The 25,984-nt window shown below is 46.8% G+C and overlaps 1 protein-coding gene across 6 annotated transcripts in view; it reads left to right on the top strand.

The window, feature by feature from the left end:
* LOC147703574 (membrane-spanning 4-domains subfamily A member 4D-like) overlaps positions 1-25,984 on the top strand; it is a 640,133-nt gene that overhangs the window by 353,156 nt on the left and 260,993 nt on the right. For all 6 annotated transcript variants that reach the window (XM_086931915.1, XM_086931916.1, XM_086931917.1 and 3 more), the window contains exon 4: positions 20,941-20,997. In XM_086931915.1, coding sequence (XP_086788041.1) covers positions 20,941-20,997 — 57 coding nt within the window. The remainder of the gene's footprint in view (positions 1-20,940; positions 20,998-25,984) is intronic.

Here is a 25,984-nt window from a genome sequence, read left to right as displayed (position 1 = left end):
GCAGACTGGGGATGGTTCACACTGTGAAACTTCTGTTTTATCCCTAAACCGGCACACACACTCTGCATAACTTTCCCTACAAACTCACTTCCGTTATCTGACCATACAATCCGTGGCATGCCATACCTGGGGAAATATTCTTTGAGAAGGATTTTGGCAGTGGACAAGGCAGTATTGTCCTTCAGTGGGTATGCTTCGATCCATATGGAAAAAGCACAAACTACCACTAGGACGTACTTTAGATTGTTGCAACGATCCATGTGAATGAAGTCTAACTGAATCACTTCAAAGGGGCAAGAAGGAGGAGCGAAATGACCAGCGGGTGTGGGGATTCCCTTGCCAGGATTATGCATCAGGCATACCATGCAATTTCTCACCACTCTCTCTGCACACTTACTAATCCCATCATTCTTCCAGACTGGAGCCAACATCTTACAAATCCCTTTAGAACTGATGTGCGCTGCTCCATGCGCCATCATTACTACTGCAAGCACATACGCATCAGGCAACATCCAACGCTGTTGTTCCGACAAATCAATCCAACACCCACTCGAGTCCAATTTACCCGTATTCTCTTTCGATGCAAGCTTTTCCTCCTCAGTCGCTTCTTTCTGAATTTCTTTCACACTTTCCACTGTGTCCTCACACATTCCAGACTCAGAAATCCATCTTGCAGACGTTGCAACATACATTCTACTCATCATATTCCTAGCTGTCTGTTTAGCGGTCTCATCAGCAAAAGCATTCCCACGACCAACATCATCCGTGATTGCTTTATGAGCACTGCACTTCACAATCGCAACTTCAGTCGGCAAGGTTAGAGATTCCAACAAGTCATTAACTAGCTGACCATGTTGAATCTTAGTCCCATGGGACGTAATGAAACCTCTCTCTTTCCACAAACGGCCAAAACTATGGGCCACGCCGAACGCGTACTGACTATCTGTGAACACATTCACTCTCTTTCCCTTAGCTAAAACACACGCTCTCGTTAGTGCAATCAATTCCGCAGCTTGGGCAGAATTCTGACTCACTCTTGCAGTCTCCACAATCGTACTCAAAGTCGTTACTGCGTAAGCAGCAGTCACATCACCATTCTCCAATTTAAAGCAAGACCCATCAACATACAAAGTGCCATCTGGATCTGACAACGGAGTGTCTTTAAGATCAATTCGTCCTTTTGTCTCTTCCTCGGTTCTGAAGCAACAATCATGTGGTTCGGAATCACTCGACTCTTGACTAGTCGGCAACAATGTTGCTGGATTCAATACATTGCATCTTTTGATCTGAATATGACTCGCTAGCAATGTCAGCTCATAGCCAGATAATCTAGCACTGGTAAGGTGTTGCGTCTTGGTTCGGTTCATGAGTGTATCCACGGCATGTGGAACCATGACCACTAGCATGTTGTTCATCACCAAACCAGCAGATTGTCGAATGGAAGCCGCAGCTGCTGCTGTAGCTCTCAAACAACTAGGCAACGCTCTAGCTACCGGATCTAATGTTGATGAAAAATACGCACAAGGGCGTTGTTTATCACCAAATCTCTGTGTCAAAACACTCAACGCGCAACCTTCTCTCTCATGAACATAGAGCGTGAATGGTTTACTGTAGTTGGGTGTACCCAACACAGGAGCTGAACACAGTGCGTTTCGTAACTCAGAAAAACTTTCCTGACATTCGGCAGACCATGGCACCGGACTCGGAACATTTTTCCCAGTCAAAGCTACCAATGGTTTTGCCAAAAGAGAAAAATTTGGGATCCACTGCCTACAGTATGAGGAAATACCTAAAAAGGCACGTACTTCTCTCTGTGTGCTAGGAACATTCATCTGCGTAATTGCTTTTATTCTCTCTGGGGTCAACTTTCTTCCCTCCTTTGACAAGAGATGACCTAGGTAGGTCACTTCTTGGCAACAGTATTGCATTTTCGAAGGTGACACCTTGTGATTTAAACTAGACAAATTATGCAATAAGGAAATTGTAGCTGCTTTGCAAGTTTCCGTGTCATCGGCAGCCACTAGAAGATCATCTACATATTGCACTAAAGCAGAACCAGGAGGAAGTACAAAGGAATCTAACTGACTTTTTAATGCCTGGCTGTAAATGGATGGGCTCTCACAATAGCCTTGTGGAGCACGTTTAAACCTGAAGCTTCGACCTCCTAGAGAGAAGCCGAAAATATCTCTGCTTTCCTCGGCTATCGGAATGCTGAAAAAGGCATTCTTTAAGTCGATAACTGAAAACCATGTGGCTGTAGCAGGAATCAACGTTACAATGCAGTTATGTCTGGAACCACAGGGAACTGTGGAATCACAATTTTGTTAACCTCTCTAAGATCAATTACAAACCTATAGACTGGAGGCTTTGAAGGATCAGTACGTTTCAGAATTGGCAACACAGGACTGTTACAGACATTTCCTCTAGTTTCTTCTACTACGTCTTTCTTGATCAGATCTTGCACAATTATTAAAAGTGCACGTTCACCTTCACTAGAGATCTTGTATTGTGGGATTCGTGGAAATTTGACATTCGCTTTCAGAGTGACTACATATGGTGGAATTTCTAAAAGACCTACATCATTAGGACCAGTCGCCCAAAGAGAATCAGGGAGAGAACGTAGCTCTGGTGGGAGCGCATCCATCGACAAGTACATCGGAGAGATGATTCTTTTACCCAACGTAAGCTGTACTCCTGCCGGAGAACAGTACAATGTCGCATATAGGCGTTTTAACAAGTCTAAACCAAGCAGATTTTCATTACAACCGGTTGTTAAAATCAAGGGTGCTTTCAATTGACGGGGTCCAACAGAAATAGACAAAGGACCAGATACGGGGTTGTAAACAGGGGCGCCTGAAAAACCTACAGAAACATTTGTTGAGCCAGACAAAGGTGCGCCAGGGAGTTTTGCATGTATGATAGAACTTTTTGCTGCACCAGTATCCAACAGAAACGGTTCGACTACTCCTGATGTTGCTACTGCGACATAAGGCCCACTCTGATCTACTGGAACTGATACTACTCCCTCTCTTTGTCCATGGCTGTCCTAGTACTCACTTTGCTGAAATTCCTCATTAGCTTCACAGTAGTCCTCAACATGATACTGTTGAGATCTATTTTGTTGGGCAGACTGTCCATTTCGCTGATCAAAATGATTAGAAGGGCGATCATTCGTTTGTGGAGGCATGGCACCTCGTCCTCGACCTCTAGAATTTTGCATAGAACCACCACGACCTCTCTGAGCTGCTGCAGCATTATTTTGCGCTAAGACTGGACACTCATTTTTATAATGTCCTTCTTTCTTACAATATGCACACTGATTCCATTGGTATTGCGGTCTCTGAGAACCATAATCTGTCCTTTGATATGACCCTTGCTGTGTATTAGTCTGATTCGTGCGAGGCGGATATGCTTGCTGCAAAAGAACTTTAGTTTTTAAATCTTTCGTTTTCTTCTCTGACTTTTCCTTCTCTTCTTTATCCCTATTTTCATAGTACTGGGCAGTTGCAAGTATTTGCGCAGTCGTAGACACAGCCCACGCACTCTCGGAATCTTTCAATTTATTACTAAGTTCTGGTAACAGATTGTGCACAAATTTATCAACAAATAGTCTCTGTCCTCCTTCCGTGCTCATATCCTGACCACTGTGATCTACGAAAGTCTCTTCAAACCTTGTGAAAAAGTCGGAAACACTTTCGTCCTTATTTTGCCTGCATGCGGACAACTTGTCCCAGTTAACGCGCAATGCTGGCATCAGAGTCTTCATTAAGTCAATTATTCTACCGGGTAAATCAGCAATTAGAGGTTCAGGTTTGGAACCACCTATTTGTTGACCATCCGCTGCAATTATAGCTGCCCAATCACCACCTAGGGCAACTGGATGATTCTCTTTACGAATTTTAGCCCAAATTGGTTGTGGAACTACATTACCAAATAACATGTCAATGTCCGCTAAATTCATCACACAAGCTTCAACTGTCTGTGCTAACTCTTTGTAATATCCGGCTGGATTCTTACGTGGATCAGGCAAGGCCTGTTTCACTGCTAACACTTCGGCTCGCTTCCACGGAATGTGTATCCACACTCTCTGGAATTGCGCCGGGGCGGCAGCAATACCATTCGCTACATCAGCTTGCACTGCTTCGCGCCATATTGGAGGAACCTCCCTCATTGGATATTGGCGATTTTGCTTCGTACTACGTTTTTCCAACTCCCTCGGTGAACGAAGGGACGGATCATTCCTATAACTTAAAATCAGTTCCATCGCTTCTTTTATATTTTGACCAACTGTCATACCTGCAGCAAATTCTTTCTGAACATTAATTAATTCTTCTAGATTTGATTCAGAGTTATCCTCTTCCAATTCCTCACGCAAAAGGGAGCACATTTCATCGAACACATATCGCTGTGTCGGTTCATTCCATTGCATAAATGTATCTAATACATCTCTAGTACTATATCTTCCACTTTTCGAAATCCATCTAAGAGCTGTAGAATCTAATATTCCCCGTTCTTCAGTACTGGGAAGCTGACTACGTCTCTGCACAGAGTCAGAGGCAGGAGTCTTAATTAAAGTTTTATAGAAGGGAGATAGAATATTAGAGACAGAATCAGTTATTCTCCAACGAACAGAAAGCGGAGTCATAATGCTAGCAGAAGCAGTAAGTAAAGTAGCAGTTGGAACAGATAAAACAGGAGCAGTAGAAGTAGTTGGCAAAGTAGCTTGTGAAACGGGTGTAAGCGATACAGGTATAGGTAAAGAAGCCGGCAACCCTGGAAGAGGAGGTGCAGAAGGAACATTAACATTGACCACAGGAGGTACAAGAGCTTGATTCAGGGGAGCAGGAGCAGGAATACCAGGCTGTCCAGCAACCGGTAAAGGTGGAGCCGTAGCACCCTGTGCATACGGTGGGGGTGACCGTAACAAGTAAGACAACAGAGGATCGTTTTCGGGGTCCTCTACTATCTTAGCTGTACTCGATGGCAAGGCAGGATAGCACTTGTCTATCGCTAAATTACGCTCTCTATTGGCCACCTCCATTGCTTTCTCAGACTCGTTGAGTTGCAGCTGCTTAGCAGACTGTTCTAAAGTCAACTCTTGTTCTTTCTGTTCTTTCTTCAACTTTTTAATTTCTCTCTGTTTAGATTCTTTTCGCCAATAACGGAAAGAATCAAACATTGCCGGCCGGGCTTTCTTCTTAAACAATTTCATTTCCAAATTATCAAGAACTTCAGGTTCAAAACTACCATGCAGTGGCCAACTAAGGACACCGTCTTTCTCTGTATATCGGACCCACACCTCATTATAAGATATAGGACCCACTCCAAACTTACAATACAGGTCATAAAGAGGAGTTCCAATCGGAGGAACCAGACATGAGTCCTCCAACCGGGAATCACTGTTGCAACCAAAACACGACAACATACAATTTTTCCGACTTACCATTTTATAATCCGGAACACAGAACAAACAAAAACACGAACAAAAGGTGCGCACTTGAACCAAGAACTTAGGCATACCAAAGCGAACAAATGTATCGATACCCAAACTAAACCAAATGATTATCGTAACTAGAACAACCAGTGATAATCTTACGAAACCAAACCAAACCAAGAACTAAAAGGATTATCCAAACAGGAGAAAACCCTTACGAAGTAACCAACTAGCAACCACTTAATACTTAACTGAGGCACTGAAGACGTCACCAAGGAGAAACCCGTCACGTCTCGCCGTACTAAGGACTGCACCTCGGGTCCAAGACAGGGCGACGGTCAAGGCAACGGACCACTGCAGCCGTCCGAACGGGAACCCTCGTGGAAGAGAACGTCGGGCCACTTTTGCGATATGCCGGGATCGATGAAGTGGGGCGCCTCCCTCAGGAATCTTCACACGAAGCTTCTCGAACTCTTCAGGCTTTTGGACCGGTACCGAATGACGTCGCCCCACGTGGGCGCCAATTGGAGTTCTGGACTTTTTGGTTCCGTCCAGAGGTGTCAGGGATAACACCCGAAGACCCCGGAGTTCCACCTGTCTCGGTGCACAAATAAACAGAAACACGGGCTTCTCGATGGTGGCGTCAAAGACCAAAAGTTTATTACTGCAGGGACACAGAAGTCACAGAAACTACACACGGGCAGTATCTAGGAGCCTGTTCGATTTGTACAAAGTGGGTTGCTCCTTATATACTAAATATCAGGCTTCGGGCAAATTCTTTACATGTTAGTACATTCCTAAACCTTTGTGTCCTAAACAATAAATATTTGGCGTTGCACAGGAATCGTCAACAATATCTGATGTCAAAACATTACGAACGAGGGGTTCCCACTGTTCCATCATAATCCCATGTCAACTTTTCATTCAAGAGCCGGACCGCCTCATCGTAAATTTCGTTACCTCCCCCTAATAAAGGCCCAGAAGGAAAGGAGCAGAGCCAGGTGCAGAAGATAGAAAAGCAGGATAAGAGATGTTTGTGGGTCGTAAATGGGCAAGGCTACCAGCTTCGGCCGCCTAATCATGATCAGGCCAACGAACACGAGAACCAGTATAGCAGGACTGGCCTCAGGCAGGGGAGGCAACTTCTGTCGAGTCATGCAGCCATGGCGTGTTCTGTCCTAAGGTGCACGTGTCACCAGCAAGGTGAATCTCCGGCTAAAGCTTACGTGTCCTTAGGTGAAAGAGGTCACTGCGTGTCCATTGACTATGTGAGGGCAAGAAATACAAAATGGCTGCCGTAATCTAAGATGGATGCCATGGGTAGATCAGAAATGTGTTCATAACAGAAGTGCTCTTGCTCGTAGTATAGCGAAAACACCAGGATATGCTAAATGGATCATTTGCGGTTCACTGATACCAAAATTATGTATTTACGACAATGTTGAAAACACGGGTTCAAATCGTCACGGAACCTCAGTGGTGAGCATTGAAGTCGGCTATGGTGTCTCTGAAGGGGGGGGCGGGGTCTGGTTCGTCTGTAGACAAGGGTGCCACAGATGGTGGCATTTGGGTTGGTCTGGATCTGGAAGTGGAGGGGTTCCATGTCAGGTGAGTGGTTGTCAGAGCTGTTTGTGACGCAGAGGGTGTCTTTGTGTACAATGGTGATGCATCCTTCTGGTCCATCGATGCAGTCCTTTTGAATGATTTTGTATCTCTTGTGGATGGCGGTTGCAATTTCCAGGGCTGAGCTGCAGTTCATCCAGGTTTCTGTGAAGAAGGAAACGTCAGGGGAGGTGGAGTCGAACAGGTCCCAGATCTCAGCAGTGTGTCTTTTGAGTTAGTGTGTGTTGAGTAGGATACATCTGAGGTTGCCGGGTCTGGTTCTTGAGGGTCATGTGCTCAGTAGGTCTGGTGTGTGGAGGCTGGTGAAATTACAGTTGCCGCAGGTGAACAGGCCTTGGGTATTCTTCAGTGACAAGAGGTGGCAGGTGGAGTGGCGTCTGGTGTTGAGGGCGTGGAGGATGTTGGCGTCATAGCTGTGGATGGCTCAAGGTCCCGGTCCGTGGTGCTGGGGGTGGTCAAGGCATGGATGGGCACAGACTGGCTTGCCTTTATCGTGCCTTTGGCCATGCAGCGGCCATCGTTAAGTAGCATGAGGGGGAGGGTTGGACAGCTGTGAGGTAGAAAAAAGCTGGATGTGGGAAGCAACACTGGAGGGGGCAGGCCCATGGGGGATGAACAGCGGCAGGGACACAGCTAGGAAAAGGTGCAAAAGTGAAATTGTGGAAAAGTGCAGAGAGTGACATCAAAGCAGAGCAGTGCAGAAAGTGAAAGAAAGTGACAGAAAAGCTGAAAAGGTGACAGGAGGAAAAAAGAGATCAGAGGAGGGAAGGCAGAAACCAGGGAGACAGAGGGCAGAGCCTCTCCTCACTGGACCACCAGGGATAAAGCACATGCAGGTGCCTGTGGGTGGAGGAGGGCCTTGAACTCAGGACCTGGAAGGGTCAGAGGGCAAAAGCTACCAGGCAGAGCTGTCCGGCTAGGGAACATACCTCGGCCTTCGTTTTGGTCCGGAGGGCAACTTTCAGGACTTTGTTGAGAGAGATTGGTGTTCGTTAGCATTTATGTAGAATCATAGAGCACTTGCATGAATTTAATTATGCCAGGTACGTTGTGGGAAGTTGGGCGAGGTGACCGTACCTTTTCCAGTGAGTAAAGGTGCACGACAGGGCTGTGTGATGCCCATGACCCTTTACACCCTTAAATATGTTTGATAATGCTGCACCTAAATTAGCAAGCATGAGGGTTCCAGCCCTCGCATTTAGAGACAACACTCTCCTTCTTGCTAAGTTGCCCATGGGTATCCAGACAGCATTGGACCAGTTAAGCAATTTTTTTTGTGACAGGGGATTGGAAATTATTGTGTACAGAATCAATTATATGGTTTTTAATCCTTGCCATACCTCCAGATCGAATCCAATGCTGAATGGGATGCCACTTAAGCTTGTCCACAGTTTTGACTAATAGGGTGTCACCTTATATCTTAAGATGGATTTGACTCATCATATCTCCAAACAAAGGTTAAAATTAGAGCAGTAGATTGGTGGCCTTACGAAGATTAATGGAGGGTTCCACTATAAACTGTTTCCCCAGTTCCCCAACTTTACTCGTATCAGTCCTTTGGGTGGCCTTTCTATGGATCTAGCTCTGGGGTCACAAAAATATCTAACTGTTAGATATGGTGGAAAATCGTTTTTCAGGCAGGTGCTGTCTATTCCGGTCAGCAACCCTCCTGATTCCCCTACGGTTTGCTGCTGGCTTCAGACGAATCTTGGAGCAGGTGGCAAGTTAGACCCCTAATTTTTGGGAGGTGAATTTTGGGTTACTCCCAAATATATATATTACCACAAAGGTCTTGAGGAAATACTAAGGTACCCTGCTACTGCAGATCTTCCCTGGATGAACTATATCAGGGAAATTTTTTCTGAATTGGGTTTAGCAAATCTGTGGAAAGACCCCGGGCATAGTTGCTCAAATTGAAATCATTGTTTAGAGCTTATCAGCTGAATAAGCTCCTAACTATATCGACATAGGGTACATTAACAGGTGCATTTTTAATCACAACAGATTTATTTTAGCAGCATCTTTTCTAGATAATATTAAACCAAACCTGGCCAGAAAACTTTTTTTTTTTTTGGTTTAAATATTTTTATTGAGGTTTTACAGGTATACGCCCCCCTGAAAAGGGGGGCGGGGGGGGGGGTGAATACATCAATCAATCGTGTACGCAAGTTTTCACACAATGTATGGTTACATAAGATTCACCATGATAAATTAACTGTAGAATGGGTATGCTCGCCTGCCCCATCAAATGGAGAGATGAAGCAAGTTGCACTTTAAGAGTTTTGGGAGTGTAGCTCAGGAAACCGAAGGTGTCATGACAGGAACACATCCGAGTCATTCCAGTGTAGCCTGCGGACTGGGGTGAGTGGGAGTGACGACCCCGTGTGCGTACATGCAAACCTTCATGAATGTCTTAAGTGTGGTTGTAAAGGAAAAAAAAAGTGTGTGTCGGTGACAAACCACCGGCTCAGCACTAAACGTCGAAATATGGGGATAAACTTTTCCTAGATGTATGAGCGGTGGGACAGAGCGCGGCGGGTTGGCAGGGGTCTATGGACTCGGTGGGTCGAGGGCGTAGGGGCATGCTGTCTGGGGGGTCAGGAGTCCAAGGGATCCCGGTGTGGTGGGGGGGGCGTCCGACCAGGGGGCAGTGGGCCACGTCCACGATGGGGCATGAGGCAATCTGTCATGACTAGGGGGGTGAGATGTCAGTGCCAGGCGGGCAGCATGGGGGAATCAGGGCATTGAGGGGAAGCGCGTGTAGGACGGGGGGATGCTCCGATGTGTCGTCCGGGGTTGTCTCCCGTTTAAATTGTAAGAGCAATTGTGCCCATTCCAGGGAGATGGGGTGTTTGCGCACTCCCTGCACCTCTTCTGCACATATGATATCTGCTTCTGCGGCCCCCCATTTGCTCACCACCCTGATCCAGGCCGCTACCGGGGGACCTGAGGGCGCTCTCCAGTGCATAGCGATGACTCGTTTGGCTAATAATAGGGCAAGGGATGTAAAGCGCCAATGTACTTTCTCAGATTTCTTACGTTTGTAGAGTCCCAGTGCGCAAATTTTCCAGGAGTCGATGTGCGGTAGGCTAACTAGTGTGAGGAGTGTGTGATGTATCGTGGACCAGTAGTGGCGTAGAGAGGGACAGTCCCAGAGCATGTGTCAAAAATTTGCATCTGGTAGTTGGCAACGCGGGCAGTTAAATGGCGTGTCCGGGTAGTATCGGTGAAGCCTGTCTGGGGTGAGATAGGTTCAGTGTAATATGTTAAATTGTATATTCTTAAATGTGCATTCCTTGACACTTTTTTCGTGTATTCCAAAGCACGCACCCACTCCGTGTCATGGAACACCTTACCGATGTCATCCTCCCAGGTCTGGCATAGAGCATCCAGGGGGACATTAGCCAGGTCCCTGATGGCTTTGTAGTGCCACATGATTAGGTGTCTACCGGCCCCCATGCGGAGGATCGTGTGAAGCACCTGGTGTGTGGGCGGTTCGCCGTCTTGGAGAACCCAGAACGGCCGTACGCTTTCCACAAGTTGTCTTTGTGTAAGGAATTGTCCCCGCGGGAGGTCATACCATTCCTCCAGCTGTTCGAAGGTACGCAGCTGACCCTCTTGGAACAATGCCTCCACCTCCGTTACATCGTGGTCCGTCCATGTCTGTAGGGTCCTGGTAGTGTAATGCAAGGTCCCATGGGGGAGTCCCACCAGGGGCAACAGTGGGGAGTAGAGTGGCCGGCCTTTGGACATACGATGAATGCGCATCATGCATTTGCGCGCGACGGAGACCTGGAGCGGATGAGTGCGGGACGGTTTGGTCCCAGGTAGGAGCATCTGTCTGATGACTGGCAGAGGTATTTTGCCAGCTGCTATCGTCGTCTCCCCAGCGTAGCGTTCTGCCGTCCAGTGGGATAGCCACTGGAGTTGTGCGGCCAGGAAGTACGATTCAAAAGAAGGGGCTCCCAGGCCCCCCTCTTTGGTCGGTAAAAAGAGTGTGCGCAGTTCCACTCTGCGTCGGCCATTACCCCATATCAGTGTCGTGAGCAGGGAGTCTAGTTCCCGGAAGAATGACCGAGGCGGGATCACCGGCAGGTTGGCGAAGTGGTATAGCAGTCTGGGTACCATTATCATTTTGGCTATGGCCACACGACAGATGGGCGCCAGGGGCTGAGTCTTCCAAAAATTGACCGCCGACCGCAAACCCGCCAGTGCCTTACGATGGTTACCCTCGTATAGATCCGTTGGGGAATGGTAGAGCCGTACTCCCAAGTATCTGGGGGCATCTCCGTTCCAATCTAATGTCTGGGTGCCCAGCGACACTTAGTGCAGCGCCACATGGGGTAGACGGTCATCTTGTCCCAATTGACCCTGAGGCCCGAAATGGCTCCAAAGGCTTGTAGGGTAGCCCATATCGGTGTGAGGTCACTCGTCACATCGCGGACGTAAAGGAGCAGATCGTCTGCGTATAAGGATATACAGTGGGTCGTTCCCGCAATCGGAATCCCCCAGGAGTCTCCCTCTTGACGCAACCGCACGGCTAATGGCTCGAAAGCGAGCGCAAAAAGGAGGGGGGAAAGAGGGCACCCCTTCCTGGTCCCTCTGTCTATCGGGAATGGAGCGGAGATCAGTTTACCGATCCGTACTCTAGAGGTAAAGTCCCCCATGTAGGAGTCGCATGTATGCCATTAAAGTCTGGCCTATATTCAGTGCCTGGAGAACTGTGAACAGGTGGGGCCACAGTAAGGTGTTGAACGCCTTCTCTAGGTCAAAGATCAGGCACGCTGCATGGGGGAATCTGTCCTTCACATTGTCTTGGATGTGAAAAAGTCATCTCAGATTGTGGAAAGTATTGCGCCCAGGTACGAAGCCACATTGATCATGGTGGATTAGGGCCGGCAGAATTTGGCTGTAATGATCCGCTAGGATCTTCCATAGGATTTTACAGTCCGTGTTGAGGAGTGTTATGGGTCTGTATGAAGAGGGGTGTGTGGGGTCCCTATCGGGCTTGAGGAAGGTCACTATTATGGATTCGCAAAAGGATGCAGTTAAAGTCCCTGTGGACAGGGCTTCTTCATACATGGTCGCTAAGTGGGGTACTACTTGGGCCGCAAATGCGCTATAGTATTCCAACGGGAACCCATCCATCCCGGGTGTCGTCTTCCGCGCAAGAGATCTGATGGCGTGTTCAAATATCCGGGGGCGTAATCTTACTGTCGAGATTCTTCTTCTCCACCTCTGAGATAGTGGGGTGTGTGTATGTTCCCAGGAAGCGTGTCAACGTGTGGGGCCTGTCCGTTTCGGGAGTTTGGTACGTCGTTGTGTAATAGTTACTAAACACGTGCAGGATGTCAAGTTGAGAGGTGCGGAGTTCTCCGGCCTCATCCCTCAGCTCAGTGACAGGCTGTGTAATCACATCTTGTTTGGCTATCCACACCAGGAGTGCCCCTGCTCTGTTACCCTCCCTGTGAACCCGTGTAGCATACATACGGAAGTTGTATTTACGCAGGTCTCGGAGTGTTTCCGCATGTGCGAGCTTAGCTGCGGTTACTTGCTCTGGGGTGGCTAGGCCTTGGTCCGAGGCATGGGATAACTGCACTAGCGCTGTTTCTGATGTATGCAACGCATGCTGTAGTGTTGTGAGGATCCCCACTATTTGTTGAATGCAGTGGCCCCGGGCGGTGACCTTGTATGCGTCCCACTCTGTAGCCCTAGAAGTGGTCGAGCCCGCGTTGTGTTGGAAATGTTCCTGGATAAAATCCCCATGTGTTTGTCTGAAAGCTTTGTACGTGAGGCATTCCTGAGGGAGCCTCCAAGTAGGGATCGGGGGTGGGGCCGCCTGTGTGCATCGTGATCTGACACTATGCGCCCCAAGTAGTCAGTCTGTTGTATTTTCGGGAGGATATCTGCGGAGCACAGGAATCGGTCGAGGCGTACTCGAAGGTTATGGGGAATAGAGTGGAAGGAATATATCTTAGATGCTGGGTGTAATGTTCTCCAGGCATCTGCTAGCGCCCAGTCTTCCACCCATCTGCGGAAGTGTTCTGTTTGCTTGCGCGCCGGGGAATGTGTCGGGGGGTGTGTGATCTGTCTAGAAGAACGTCTAGTGCGCAGTTGTAATCTCCGCCTAAGAGCCATGGCACCGTTGTGTGTTGTGCTAACACTGTAGTCAATTTGTCCCAATACTGTTCTTGCTCCGTGTTCAGGGCGTATATGCAGCCGATCAGGAGTGGTTGACCCTATAGTAAGCCGCTAATTATTGTATATCTACCGTCATTGTCTATCAGTCTACTCTGTTCCTTAACCGGTACGCCTGGCCTGATCCAGATTAACGTGCCCCTCGAGAAGGCAGAGTATTTTGTGGCACATATAATGCCACACCATTTTCTGTGAAGGCGGCCCACTTCTTGTTCCGTCAGGTGAGTCTCCTGTAGGAGGGCCACCTGTTCCTGCTGTCGCTTGATGTAGGCATAAATAGAGTAACGTTTTGCGGCCGTGTGCATACCCCTGACATTTAAGGTCACAAATTTGACGTCTGTATTAGGTAAGGTAGTCATCAGAGGTCAGCTACGAGGTGTGTGGGCCATGTGGAACGGTTCCTCCTGAACCCGTTAAACCCACCCCCCGCTCCCTGTCTGCCCCCACCGGTCCGGAAGTGTGTGACTCAAAACTGTCCCCTGCAGCCCGCCTTGTGGTTAGACTAGGAATGTAACTTCATGAAGGGGTAGGAAACCAGAATTTTGGGGAACATTCCCAACTGGGGGGGACCTATCGCATGAGGCAATACGTCCAAACAATAGTACATAATTAGTCTTTAGTTTGTAATCGTGGGGTGGCGGCTAAATGTTCTCCCCGTGGCCGCCGGCACCACAGTCAGTGTAGTGTAACAGTGGGAGTAGTCCCCTGAGTGTCCTGCAGGATTCGGGACATCGAGGCTGAACACCACCGCCTGTCGGGGCCCCCTCGCCGGCCCCTTCACCCCTGCAGACGTTCAGGTCGATGAGTATTCAATGGGTGGCCCCATGCATTTTGGGACACAACAACCAGCAGTCTTCCTGTAGCCGCCTTCATTACATTAGTAGGTCTGCGGTCTGCGGCGTCACCACCCGGGGTGACTGAGACCCGTCTCGGGAGGCTGGTGCGTCGCTGGTCTTGTCTTCAGAGCTGAACAGATGAGGTCCTTTGTCCATATCTGATTCCTCTCCTGGCGGTCCAAGCGCGGTCACAGCTTGTATCGCTTTCCTGCGCTCTGCGATGATCTGGGTGAGATCCGGAGAGCCGCTCCCTGGTTGGGCAGAAAGGGCACTGAGTTGTGTCAGGGTGATCTTGCGGTTCTGTCTCCATGGTTGTCTCTTAAGTGGAGCGTTCTGTGAGCTTGGGGCCGTCAGGCGGCGGGGGACATGTTGTTCCACCCAAGTTTCCGCTTCCTTTGGGTCCACGAAGAAGTGCGTGGTTCTGTCGTGGATGATTTTAAGTTTTGCCGGGAACAGAAAGGCGTATTGGACGTTCTTCTGTCGAAGTGTACGTTTGATCGCCTGGAAGGTGGCTCGCTGCTGTTGAACGGCACGAGAGTCGTCGGGGAAGAGCATCACCTGTTTATCTTCCACCTGCCGTCGTCCGTGCGTCCTGGCCGCCTTGAGGATCACGTCTCTGTCCCGGAAGTGTAGTAGCTTCAGTAGGAATGGTCGCGGGGGTAGGCCCGGTTTAGGTTTGCGGGTCGGCAAGCGATGTGCCCTTTCGACGGAGAAATAAGGGGTCAGGTCTGTGGCTGGTGTGAAAGTCCCGATCCAGTCTGTGATGAACTGTATGGGGTCAGTCCCCTCCGCTCCCTCCGGTAGGTTAATGACGCGGATGTTGCTCCTTCTGGAGCGCCCTTCTAAATCATCTGTCTTGTATTCTAAGGCCTTGAGGCGGGATTGGAGGTCCGCAATGTCGGGTTGGTGTTGTTGCACTTGCGGATTGAGTGACTGTACCTCTTTTTCCTCCTGGGAGACCCTGTCCGATAGTTTATTGTGGTCGTCGCGAAGAAGTTTGAGATCTGTGGCCAGAGCGTCGAATTTGGTGTCCATCGCCACTCTGGAATGCTCTATGGCTGCCAGGACTTGGTCCAGTTTCCGAGAGGTAGAGTCCGCACCATAGTGTCCATCTCGTAGTGCGTTGGGGGCAGATGGTTGGGGCGGTAACTTCTGAGAGTCCGCTCCCTGTGTGGTGCCTGTTGTTCAGCAGCCCATTGTGGGGGCTGTTGGTTGACTTCCAGTCGATCGGGTCTTGGGGGTCCGACGAGGAGGGGGGCGAGGGTCTCCCTCAGTCTGTCAGCCCCTGCTAGTGCTTGGATCGGTGCCGCCTCCCGCCGCCGGTGCACTTCTTCACTCACAGCCCTGGTCTGTGCGTTAGGAGCTGGGGGCAAATGGATGGCAGTTAGTCGTTCTGATAATAAGGCAGTTCATGCCTGTTGCGAGAGTTCAGGTTCCACTCAATGGGTGACAGGAAGGTAGGGCCTCGGGATGGCAGGCCAGGGGGCGAAGCGCAGCTGTCGCTGGTCAATTTCAATGGCGCCACGTGGGTATTCAGGCTAGCCCAGTACCTCGGGCTCTCAGGGTTGCGGTTCAGGGTGTCCGGTGGTCCCGGATCTCAGGTTTTTTCACCATAGAGCCTCACGGCAGGGATTGTGTGGAAGGTGGGGGTGTTCCGGCTCCCGCCAGGGCCCCTCAAGGAGGAGAGGGCCAAGTTCACTCCGCCACAAGGCCTCCGATCGTGAACTTGTCCGTGGCAGTGGTGCGCGCCCCCCCACAGCAATGCGGCGAGGTGGGGTTTCTCAGGTTGCGCCCTGTGGGTCATCTCGGCTGTCTGGAGCTCCCGAGGGCCAATGCGTGCTCACAAGGGTGTCTTCAGGGGTTCGACCCTCCCGCCAGCAGCCTGTGTGTCGGGTAGTTTGGCATAGGCGAGAGTCGGTGCAGCTGACGCCGGGAACCCGCAAAGAAGGTATCCTTCGGCCTCAGATCTCGCCCCAATGGTGCAGTGTTGGTCGCCGCTTGCGTCTCCCCGCAGCATGGCTCGGTAACGGCGGGTCGCAGCGGCGGCAGCAGGGCCCGGGGGGGGGGAGGCAGCCCATCTTCAATGGCACTGCGTGCGTGGGTCACATGGGCCCCCTCGCCTCTAGAGCCTCGGGCCACAAGCAGGGTCAAGTCGCCGGCACTCTAGCGCCACCCCTCACCTCTGGGTCCAGCGTTAAGGTTCCGACTGGAGAGAAGAAACCGCAAGTCCCGGCGGCACTGGGACACCGTCAACTCACCCGGTGGCGCTATCTTAGCGGTCCTGCGAGGGGAGCGACAGCGGAGCGCCGCGGGCCGTTCATGGGCCGCGTACAGGAGCCCCAGGCAGATCAAAACATCCACGGGGCATTCTGCCGGTCAGTTCTGTCCCCTCAGCCCCAACAGCAGGTAGGGGGACATCGTGGGCTTCATCTGACGGGGGCCGGCAGGTGGAGCGTTAGAGAGAACGATACACCATCTTAGGCGGCTAATCCACGCCCCCCACCTGGCCAGGAAACTTTACATTCTTTTTAGATATTGTACTTTGCACTTTCAACTCAAGATGGGTGACGTTACCAGACCTCACTGTTAAGGGCTGTCCATCTTTTGGATATGCACAAGAACCTGTAGCCCATATGTTGTTTATCTGTCCTGCTTACAGCAGGGTGAGGGCTTGATGGATAATTTCAATTTGAAGCCGCCTAGGTGTCAGAAGGCACCTTGAGGCGAGTAGGATTCTTCAGACTGATTTGTCGGGCCCTATAGCCTTTGCAGTATTGAAGTTCTGATTGAGTATGTGGCTTGTATGGAAGAAAGTGGGAGTAGTTGCCCAATCTGATTAATTCGGATTTTTTATGGTGTACAATTGATAATGACTCACTGATTGTAAGCTTTTAAATCATTTGTATTGATCTTAGGAAATTGTGTGACTCTGTAATATTTAGTTTTAGTTTGAATGTATTTAATATTTTAGGAATATGAATCTATTTTTGATTGGATATTATGTCTGTTTTATGGTATCTTTTTGCCAAAATAAAGAGTGTTGGGCGGCGTTACCTGTTAATTTTCCATACGCTATCCATTGTGTAATGAGGAAACTGGAAATGCTTCGATTAGAAAAAATCATATGAAAAAGAAAATTTCCTTCAAAGGTTAATGAATTGGAAAAAGGTAATTATGTTGCCTCATACACAACCAATATTATGTTAAAAAAGGCAAGTATTTTGGGGGTATAGTCAAGGTTATTATTTGGGGCACAGGCATATCCTAAAGGTTTTTAGACATTACTTCAGCATTACTAGGAGGTGGCTACAGAAGCAAGAGGTGTTTAGGAGGAGGTGTGCCAGAGGCACTGAGGTGTATTTGGAGGTATGGGAGCCCTTCCCTTTTTGTATAAAAAAAGAGTACAACTTTTGAAGGACTTTGGGTCAGTGCATCATGATGGTAATCTAACCATGGGTGTTCCCATCAAATAGTCAATATTTGATTTACAGCCTTGGAAAAGAAGAGCCCTCGATCTTGAACGTCACAGGTGTTGTAAGGCCCAATGCAGACTTTTTTAAAATGGAAAATGCTTTTCATTTCAAAGGGATGTTTGAAAGCGTATAACGAATGACAATTGAGGATGCACTAAATTATTTTTGAGCTGTGGATAGTCGCGATTTCTTTTTTAAGTTTTCACTTGCCCAGATGAAACATGCACATATAATACCCTGAATCATGGTGAATTTATTCCCTCCTAAATTTGTCTATTTTCAGAAGAGGCTTGGCTCACTGTGCCTGGGAACAGTCTGAAAGCTGGTATAATAGCAATCCAGGAACAGTGTGAAAGCCGGTATAATGGCAGACCAGGAACCATGTGAAAGTGGGTATAATAGCAGTCCAGGAACAGTGTGAAAGCTGGTATATTAGCAATCCAGGAGCAGTGTGAAAGTGGGTATAATAGCAATCCAGGAGCTGTGTAAAAGCGGGTATAAGAGCAGTCCAGTAACCATGTGAAAGTGGGTATAATAGCAGTCCAGGAACAGTGTCAAAGCTGGTATAATAGCAATCCAGCAACAGTGTGAAAGTGGGTATAATAGCAATCCAGGAGCTGTGTGAAAGCGGGTATAATAGCAGCCCAGAAACAGTGTGAAAGCGGGTATAATAGCAGTCCAGGAACAGTGTGAAAGCGGGTATATTTGCAATCCAGGAGCAGTGTGAAAGTGGGTATAATAGCAATCCAGGAGCAGTGTGAAAGCGGGTATAATAGCAGTCCAGGATCAGTGTGAAAGCGGGTATAATTGCAATATAGGAGCAGTGTGAAAGTGGGTATAATAGCAGTCCAGGAACAGTGTGAAAACGGGTTTAATAGCAGTCCAGGAACAGTGTGAAAGTCGGTATAATTGCAATCCAGGAGCAGTGTAAAAGTGAGTATAATAGCGTTCCAGAAACAGTGTGAAAGCAGGTATAATAGAAGTCCAGGAACAGTGTGAAAGTGGATATAATAGCAATCTAGGAGCAGTGTGAAAGCGGGTATAATACCAATCCAGGAACAGTGTGAATACCGGTATAATAGCAGTCCAGGAACAGAGTGAAAGCGGGTATAATAGCAACCCAGGAGCAGTGTCAAAGTGGGTATAAAAGTAGTCCTCAGGAAGTGCACTTTGTGTCTCCTCCTGTGTAAACAACTCAAACACTGATCAATCTTATGATGAGCGATCTTTTTTTTCATGGTCATTGTTGGTCTTTGACTATCGCATGAAAAAAATACTTTGCGGTTGGCACATGGTTTCTCACCATGTCCTTCCAGCAGGAACTCAACAATGCAGTGTACTGCTCATATAACTAAACTAATGCATGTGCATTTGTTTGATGAATAAGTTTATCAATGCTTGTTGTCATACAAGAACACAAATAATGACTTTCCACTGTAAAGATACAAAGTCATTGTCACACCCTTCGAATTGCGCTACCGATGGTTGCTTGCTTTTAAGCGATACCAGGACTGGTTGGCAACCAAGATCAACCCTAGCAAAAATGTTTAGCAGCCCTGCTCCTTTGCTCTCTTTTTCCATTCATGTTTTTTATATTTCTCTTTTCTGTTATGTCTGTCTCTTTCCCCCTTTTCCCCTTTCACCTCTCCTTTGCCTATTGTCATGGAGCCTGAGTAGGTGAAGACAGAGGTGGGAGCCCTCGATATTCAAAATCAGTCTCCAATAGCATCAGCCAACTGGGGAAATGCGCAATGGAATAAATTACCAATCCGGCCTGCCTGATTGGACGAAACAGAGAAAACGAGGCCTTCCTAATGAGTCCAAAACATGAAAAGCAGAGCTAGAGGAAAAAAACTTTAGAGGACTCATCCTCCAAAGTATTAGTAAATAAACAAACTGAGTCACTCCAAGGAAATTTGAAAGTGATGTCAACATAGTAGTGTGGAAAAATTAGTTTTTCTTTCAAATAACACTCACCCACCAGGGTTACCCCTGGGCGGCATTCTTCATCATAGGGTTCTTCCCTAACCTTCTACATGAAGGGGCCTGCTACGACTGACGGTTACGTGGGAGCACTGATAGTGTTTTTTACTATACACCTACATTGATTGCAATGATATCTGAGTGGGTTTTTTGTGTGTAAAAAACTAGGTTAAAAATATCTGGCTACTGGATAAGGGATTATTTTATTCAATCCCCTAGTCGATATGAATAAAAAATAGGGCTGGTGAGAAACTCCTGGAATAAATGCCCCTTAGTTTCTCTGGTCGTCTAGTTTCAAGCCCTACACCAAGGCTTTTCATCAGGACCTCAGGGGGTTACTCCTGGGACATTTATACCAGGAGTTTCTCACCATCCCCATTTTTCATTCATATCGAAGAGGGGATTGAATAAAATCATCCTTTTTCCACTAGCCAGATATTTTTAACCTACTTTTTTTAAAAACAAACCCCACTCCGATATCAATGCAAGCAGTGTAGGTGTATCAGTAAGAAACACTATCAGTGCTCCCATGTATCTGTCAGTCGTAGCACGCCCCTTTCCGTAGCAGGTTAGGGAAGAACCCTATGATGAAGCATGCCACCAAGGGGTAACCCTTGTGGGTGAGGATTATTTGGAAAAAAAACGGATTTTTATTCCCTACAAGGTTGACATCACTTTCAAATTTCCAACGAGGTTGACATCACTTTCAAATTTCCTGTGAGTGACTCCTTTTGTTTACTTGCTAATTAGTTGCAGTCATAACACCAATGCCACACAGTAGAAACAGCTCATGTACTAACAGAGCTCCTCCTCCAAGCAAGATTAATATATGCTTTTAGTGTGTCCTGGTGGCAAATCAATGTTTTAGACCATTTGTTGAAATCTGGTGACCTCTTGTGAGATTCTGTGGTGGTGCCCTAAGACAGTTCTTTGCATAGCTTTAACGCAGTACCTGCTCTGATGAGCAGAACATGAAGGGAAGCCTCTTCACAGTTCTTGTTATTTATTTATTTATTTATTTATTTAATTTGTATTGCGCGTTATAACCACCGGGGTCTCTAAGCGCTGTTTGTCCAGATTACGTAGTGGGGGTTTGGCAGAGTACAGTACACTCTTCGGTGGTAACTTGGTCCCGCCTGAAAGAGTTTCTCGTTATCTCACCAGACAAAATGATAGCATCTTCATGATCAATAGAAAAATTTAAATCTGGTAAATATCACTCTGGGTCAATTTGAAGTTCACATTGTTAAAAATTCTAATGAACGATTACCAGGCACTGAGGCGACCAGGTACCTGAAAACAAATTACCAAACATCAATGTTACTTTCATGCAACAATAATTTATCGATGGTACCACTGTCACTGACACTGTATTCTGTTTTTCTCCCAACAGTTTATAGTTTCTGGATCCCTATCTGTTGCTGCAGCCAACAACCCTAAGATCAGTCTGGTAAGAGGGTCATTCTTGCTCAGTTTTTTGAGAATAAGATTTTCAGAGTAATGGACTCTTTTCATTTCTCATGCTTAGATGTCTATCGTTTCCCCATTTAAACAATATTTGTCTCCCTCATCACAGTCCTCACTAATGAGATCTCTGCACTTCTAGCAAATGAATTACGAGACAAATTCAAATCTTCCTGGCCCTGGCACTCTCGTTGCAGATCCACAATGAGGCGAGGTTTAGCATAAACCCTTATGATTTGATCTCCTTTAGATATAGGCAGGGAATTGCACGACTGAATGCTTTTGCAAAGCGGAACTGTGGTGGTCTGTAAGGCGGAAGAAGATTAGACTGAAGACGTTTGTGAGTGAGTGTGTTTGAATATAACGCAGAACAAAAGTTCTGGAAGAGTTAAATTGTGCTTGCAATAGGGCCAGACTGGAGCAGAAAATAGGCCAAAGCTTCAAAATAAAAGTGGCCACACCTGGGGACTTGGAAGTAAAAAAACACACAAAAAATTGCCAAATTTGTAATTCAAACGACTCAGTATGTTTTAAGTTGTGTTGTCTGGTTGGTCTCTGACTGTTTGGTAAGCACAGGTATTTGTCATTTCTGCGGGCAATGTGAGTGGAAATATTAGAGTTATGTTATGCTAAAATGCTTTGCATGGTGCGCTAATCACCCAAGAGGGTTTCCAGCGCTTGGGCAGTTGTGTAGGTGTGAGATCCCAACGTGCCTATACAAAGAGCCAAATCTTTAACTTCTTGCAGAACTCAAGAAGTGAGGTGGAGGAACGGATGCGTTGAGGGAAGTTGTTCCATGTCTTGGGCATGATGTAGGAGAATGAGAGACCTCCCGTTTTGGTTTTGTGGATTGGGGGAATGTTTGCAAGGGAGACCGAGGCCGAGCATAGGCTTCTGGTAGGTTGGCGAAAGTGTATGTGACTGATCAGGTATTCTGGTCCTGTGTTCTGTTGGGCTTCGTATGTGTGCCTGAAAAGTTTGAATTTGCTGTAGTTATGAATGGAGATCCAGTGTAGCTTCCGGTCTGATGTTGGTGCGCACAGGAGGTGAAAAATAAGTCTTGCAGCGGTGTTCTGAATAATCTGATCGCTGCCAGACAACTGGATTACCACACAGCCGGCCTACTATGACACACAACCGGCTTACCATGCCACACAACTGGCCTAACACACCCCAAACTGGTCTAGCATGCCACAAAATCAGCCGACACAGTGACGTGTAAGAGTGGCCCATTTTCCACAAGCCTGACTGGCCTTCAGGCCAGTCTGACCCTAGTCTGTACTCTGTGTGGCAAAGCTTGTGGAGTTTCAACTTTTATGAATTAGCTTGTAAGTACTTTGGAGTGTTTTTCTCAGCGAGAAGCCACAGCAACCACGGCTGAGGCGGCAACCTCTGAGAATGTCATGGATTCCTTCTATCTACATAGCTGTCTCATCACTAGCAGTGTTCCTTCAGAACTTCCTTTAGAAGTGAAGGCAGCCGACATGCCAAAAAGGATTTCATGGAGAAGTTCTTGGGACATAAAGTAATACTGAAACACTGTCTCTTTAAGCTTTTCTCCTTCTGCTTTTCAAAAGGTATTCCTAAGAAAAATGCAGGGGTTGGAGTAGACAGCTAAAAAGGAATTAGATGTTGTTCCTGCTAGCGTTGGGTAATATAAATTCTAAATATTTCGAGGTGAGATCAGAGTGAAAGTGTCATTTGTTTTGAACTGTTGCTGCTTGCACTCAATGGAAAGTGACAGTTTTTTTAGCTATTTAGGTGTTTTACCTACTTTATGCTCTTTAAATATGTGTTTTGGTGCTATAGTAAGTGAAAACTTGATGTGCTGTGATGTTACGATGAGTAAAATATTTATGTTGATACATTGGGGCTTATTTATGAGCCCGTGCGTCACTTTTTGCACCATCTGTGCGTCACTTTTTGTGACGCACCGGCGGTGAAACAAATGCACCATGTCGCGTCACATTTTCCATGTGAGGCATCTAGGTAGATGCGTCACTTTGTAAAAACCCCTGCGCCACATTATACCTGCACCAGGTATAAGTTATGCAGGGTGGGCGTTCTGACGCAAGTAAGCCTCGCCGAAGTGACGCAGTTAAATCTACGAGATTTAAAGGCGCCACTTGCAGGACACAAATGCATCAATATCACAGCAGGTGTAAGATTGATGCAGGCACATTTGAAATGGGGCTTGTCCATGTGAAATGACCCATTTCTGAAGTTGCGTCACTTTTGGGACACACTCCAGCAATGCGTCATTTTTAACTCCTTGCGACATGATGCGTCATACTGTAAATATGATGCATCCAGCATGTCGCAAGGAGGGTGCAGTGGAAAGTGACGTATCGCTGTTTTCACGCAGCTATGCGTCACTTTTCATAAATAAGGCCCATTATAGTTTGTGCATGTATATTTTGCGCATGTATATTTTGCGCCACTGAAATTGAATGTTGTGTTTGTGCCCCGGATTCAACACTGGTGCATCTGTATTAAATCCAGTGAGTATCTGCTAGAACATTAGTTTCAATAAAAAAACCATACATATTGCCATATTTGTGCTCAAACATGTTTGTACCCTAGTCCGGATTTACCTTTAATCTCGAAATCAGGGTCTCGTTGCTGTTGGCCGAATTTGTGATTTACAAAGCTATGTGGTCCAGACTGCCTAATTTAAGAATATTGTAATTTATGAATGCACGGACATTGCATTCACATACAGTCGAGAGTACACACCTCTTTGTCCTAAGACCTTATAAAGCGTGCTTGTAATTAACCTAATTGTGAAACAGTGGAGCTCTGTGTGAAGTGGTGCCGCTGCATAAACACGAGTGGACTGTATGGTAAATAACAAGTTCGTGTGTTTCAAACAGTAGGATCCCATGATGAGGGAGGGGGCACCCCGATTTAATCACTCTCTGCTAACTACCTTGCTGGCTCACCAGCTCAACCCTGGTGCAGTCTACAACTGCCTAATCTTTGCATATTACAAACTTATATCTGACACACAAAATGAACGTGCAATTTGCACATGATTTATACGTGACAACACGATTAAGCTAAAACATTTAGTTTCACAGGACCTCTGAAGAGTGCCTATACTGTAGAAAGAGCAGGAAAAATATATACAGTGTGTCTAACATAGCTAATTAATAAGTTATTTGTGTAGAGTACTAAGATGTGCTAAGCCATTCTCTGAAGAAGACCTGTATCTCACATAATCAAATGCAGAAGCTCTTATTTGCTAAGTTGACAATTAAGTGTTAAATGTATGTGATTGTTATAGTCATATTGTGTTCTTAAGCTTATCTGCAAACTAAAGGATATGTGGACTACGTTATGAAGATATACTGTAGTTATGTGTAATTCACTTCAAACCATTTTTTTAATTCTTGTTGAATTTCCCTGTTGAGTCCAATCCATGATTGCTAAACGTGTGCTATGACATCTTGGTAATACTCAGAGAGCTGAAACTAGGCCGCGATAAACCATATATGTGTAAGGTCCTAATGCATTAGAGAGAATAAGAATAATGCTATGTATTCATATATGTCACAGGTATGCACTTTCAAATGTAGTTCTAAGCAATACCTGGCATTTTTGTAATTGATTGTGTGTCATTCACTGAATGAGCAAAAGGTACTAAACACTTAATACACGTTTATCAGTGACATAGCAAGGGGGGGTCCACCTTGGGTGGCATCAGTTATGGGGGCAGCGAATTATCGCCCCCCCCCACCCCCTCATATCTGCGGCCATCATGGGTGGCAGATGCGGGAATCTCCAGCACCCCCCCACGCCCCCCCGCCCCACGGCAAATGCATTGGCCGATGTGTTTACGTTTAAATGTGCACATGCATATTAAATGGGCTCTATTTACTTAATATTTTAATTTGGCTTCATTCTCTAGGCCTGTACTTTTCCATACAGCATGTGAGAGCTCATTTTGTTGCAGTCTTTGCTAACTCAGCATTCTTGCAGGTGTTCTCATGCACTGTTATTTTAGAATAGATACATTTATGTATTAGACTGATGCTTAGCTTGTGAACCAGACCTTGGAGATGGCATACGAGAATCCTGAGCAAAATGAACAGACCATTGCAGACTAACTTGAGTCTTAAAAAGACTGTTGTTCCCATGTTCGTTGTGGGATTTCAAGCTGATGTTGCCAATTGTACCTTGGGAAAAGAAACTACACCTATGGATATCGAACGATGATGGTGTTAAACAGTGAGTGTCGGTTACGGACTGATGGACTATATCCTATAGTTTTCCCTGGATGTGAAGAGAGAGTTCTTTTATCCCTTACTGACGGCGGAGCGCTTGGTTTTTTTCTATTGCTGGCAGTACTCTCCTTGGACTCCTTGGCTGATTCGAGCTCTGCAGATGCCCTGCCGAACTTCACTTGAACCATTTTCCAGATCCCTTCCATGATTCTCCCGTCCCTTTCTATGGACTTTGAGAACTTTGCGCTTTATGGCCTTTGGACTTTGCCCTGAGTGTGGCTTTATGTTAAACTTGTACCAGACTTCCTGAAGACTCTTGACCAAGCTTCTAAATGCTGATTGTTGCTTTGCTTAACTCACTGTACTTACCTTTGAATTCGAAATGATACTCTTTTGACTTCTGAGACCTGTTGTTAAAGACTGGTATTCCCCTGGGACGTGTGCTGTAGATACTTGGATAGCAAACGCATAGTAGAGAGAATAATAGATTGTTTTCTGAGCATCAAGTCTTGGTACTACTGTTTTACTGTGTAGCTGTAGAACTATTAGTCTGTTTAATTCTTGTCCAACTAAACTTCTGTTGCTATATTGTATTTATACAGTATGGTCCTGAAACTTCGCTACCAAATCCTGGTCCTCATTGTGTAGCCGAAAGGTTGCACTGCTAATCATATTATAGTGAATTGGACAAGGAATGCTAACTCTCTTTCCCCCCAGTGTGACTCAAAATATTCCATCGGAGGACCA

Source organism: Lissotriton vulgaris, chromosome 7 (genome assembly GCF_964263255.1).
Source record: "Lissotriton vulgaris chromosome 7, aLisVul1.2, whole genome shotgun sequence".
Lineage (NCBI taxonomy): Eukaryota > Metazoa > Chordata > Amphibia > Caudata > Salamandridae > Lissotriton > Lissotriton vulgaris.
The sequence above is the reverse complement of the archived record's forward strand: the minus strand, read 5'-3'. Positions and strand labels throughout refer to the sequence as shown.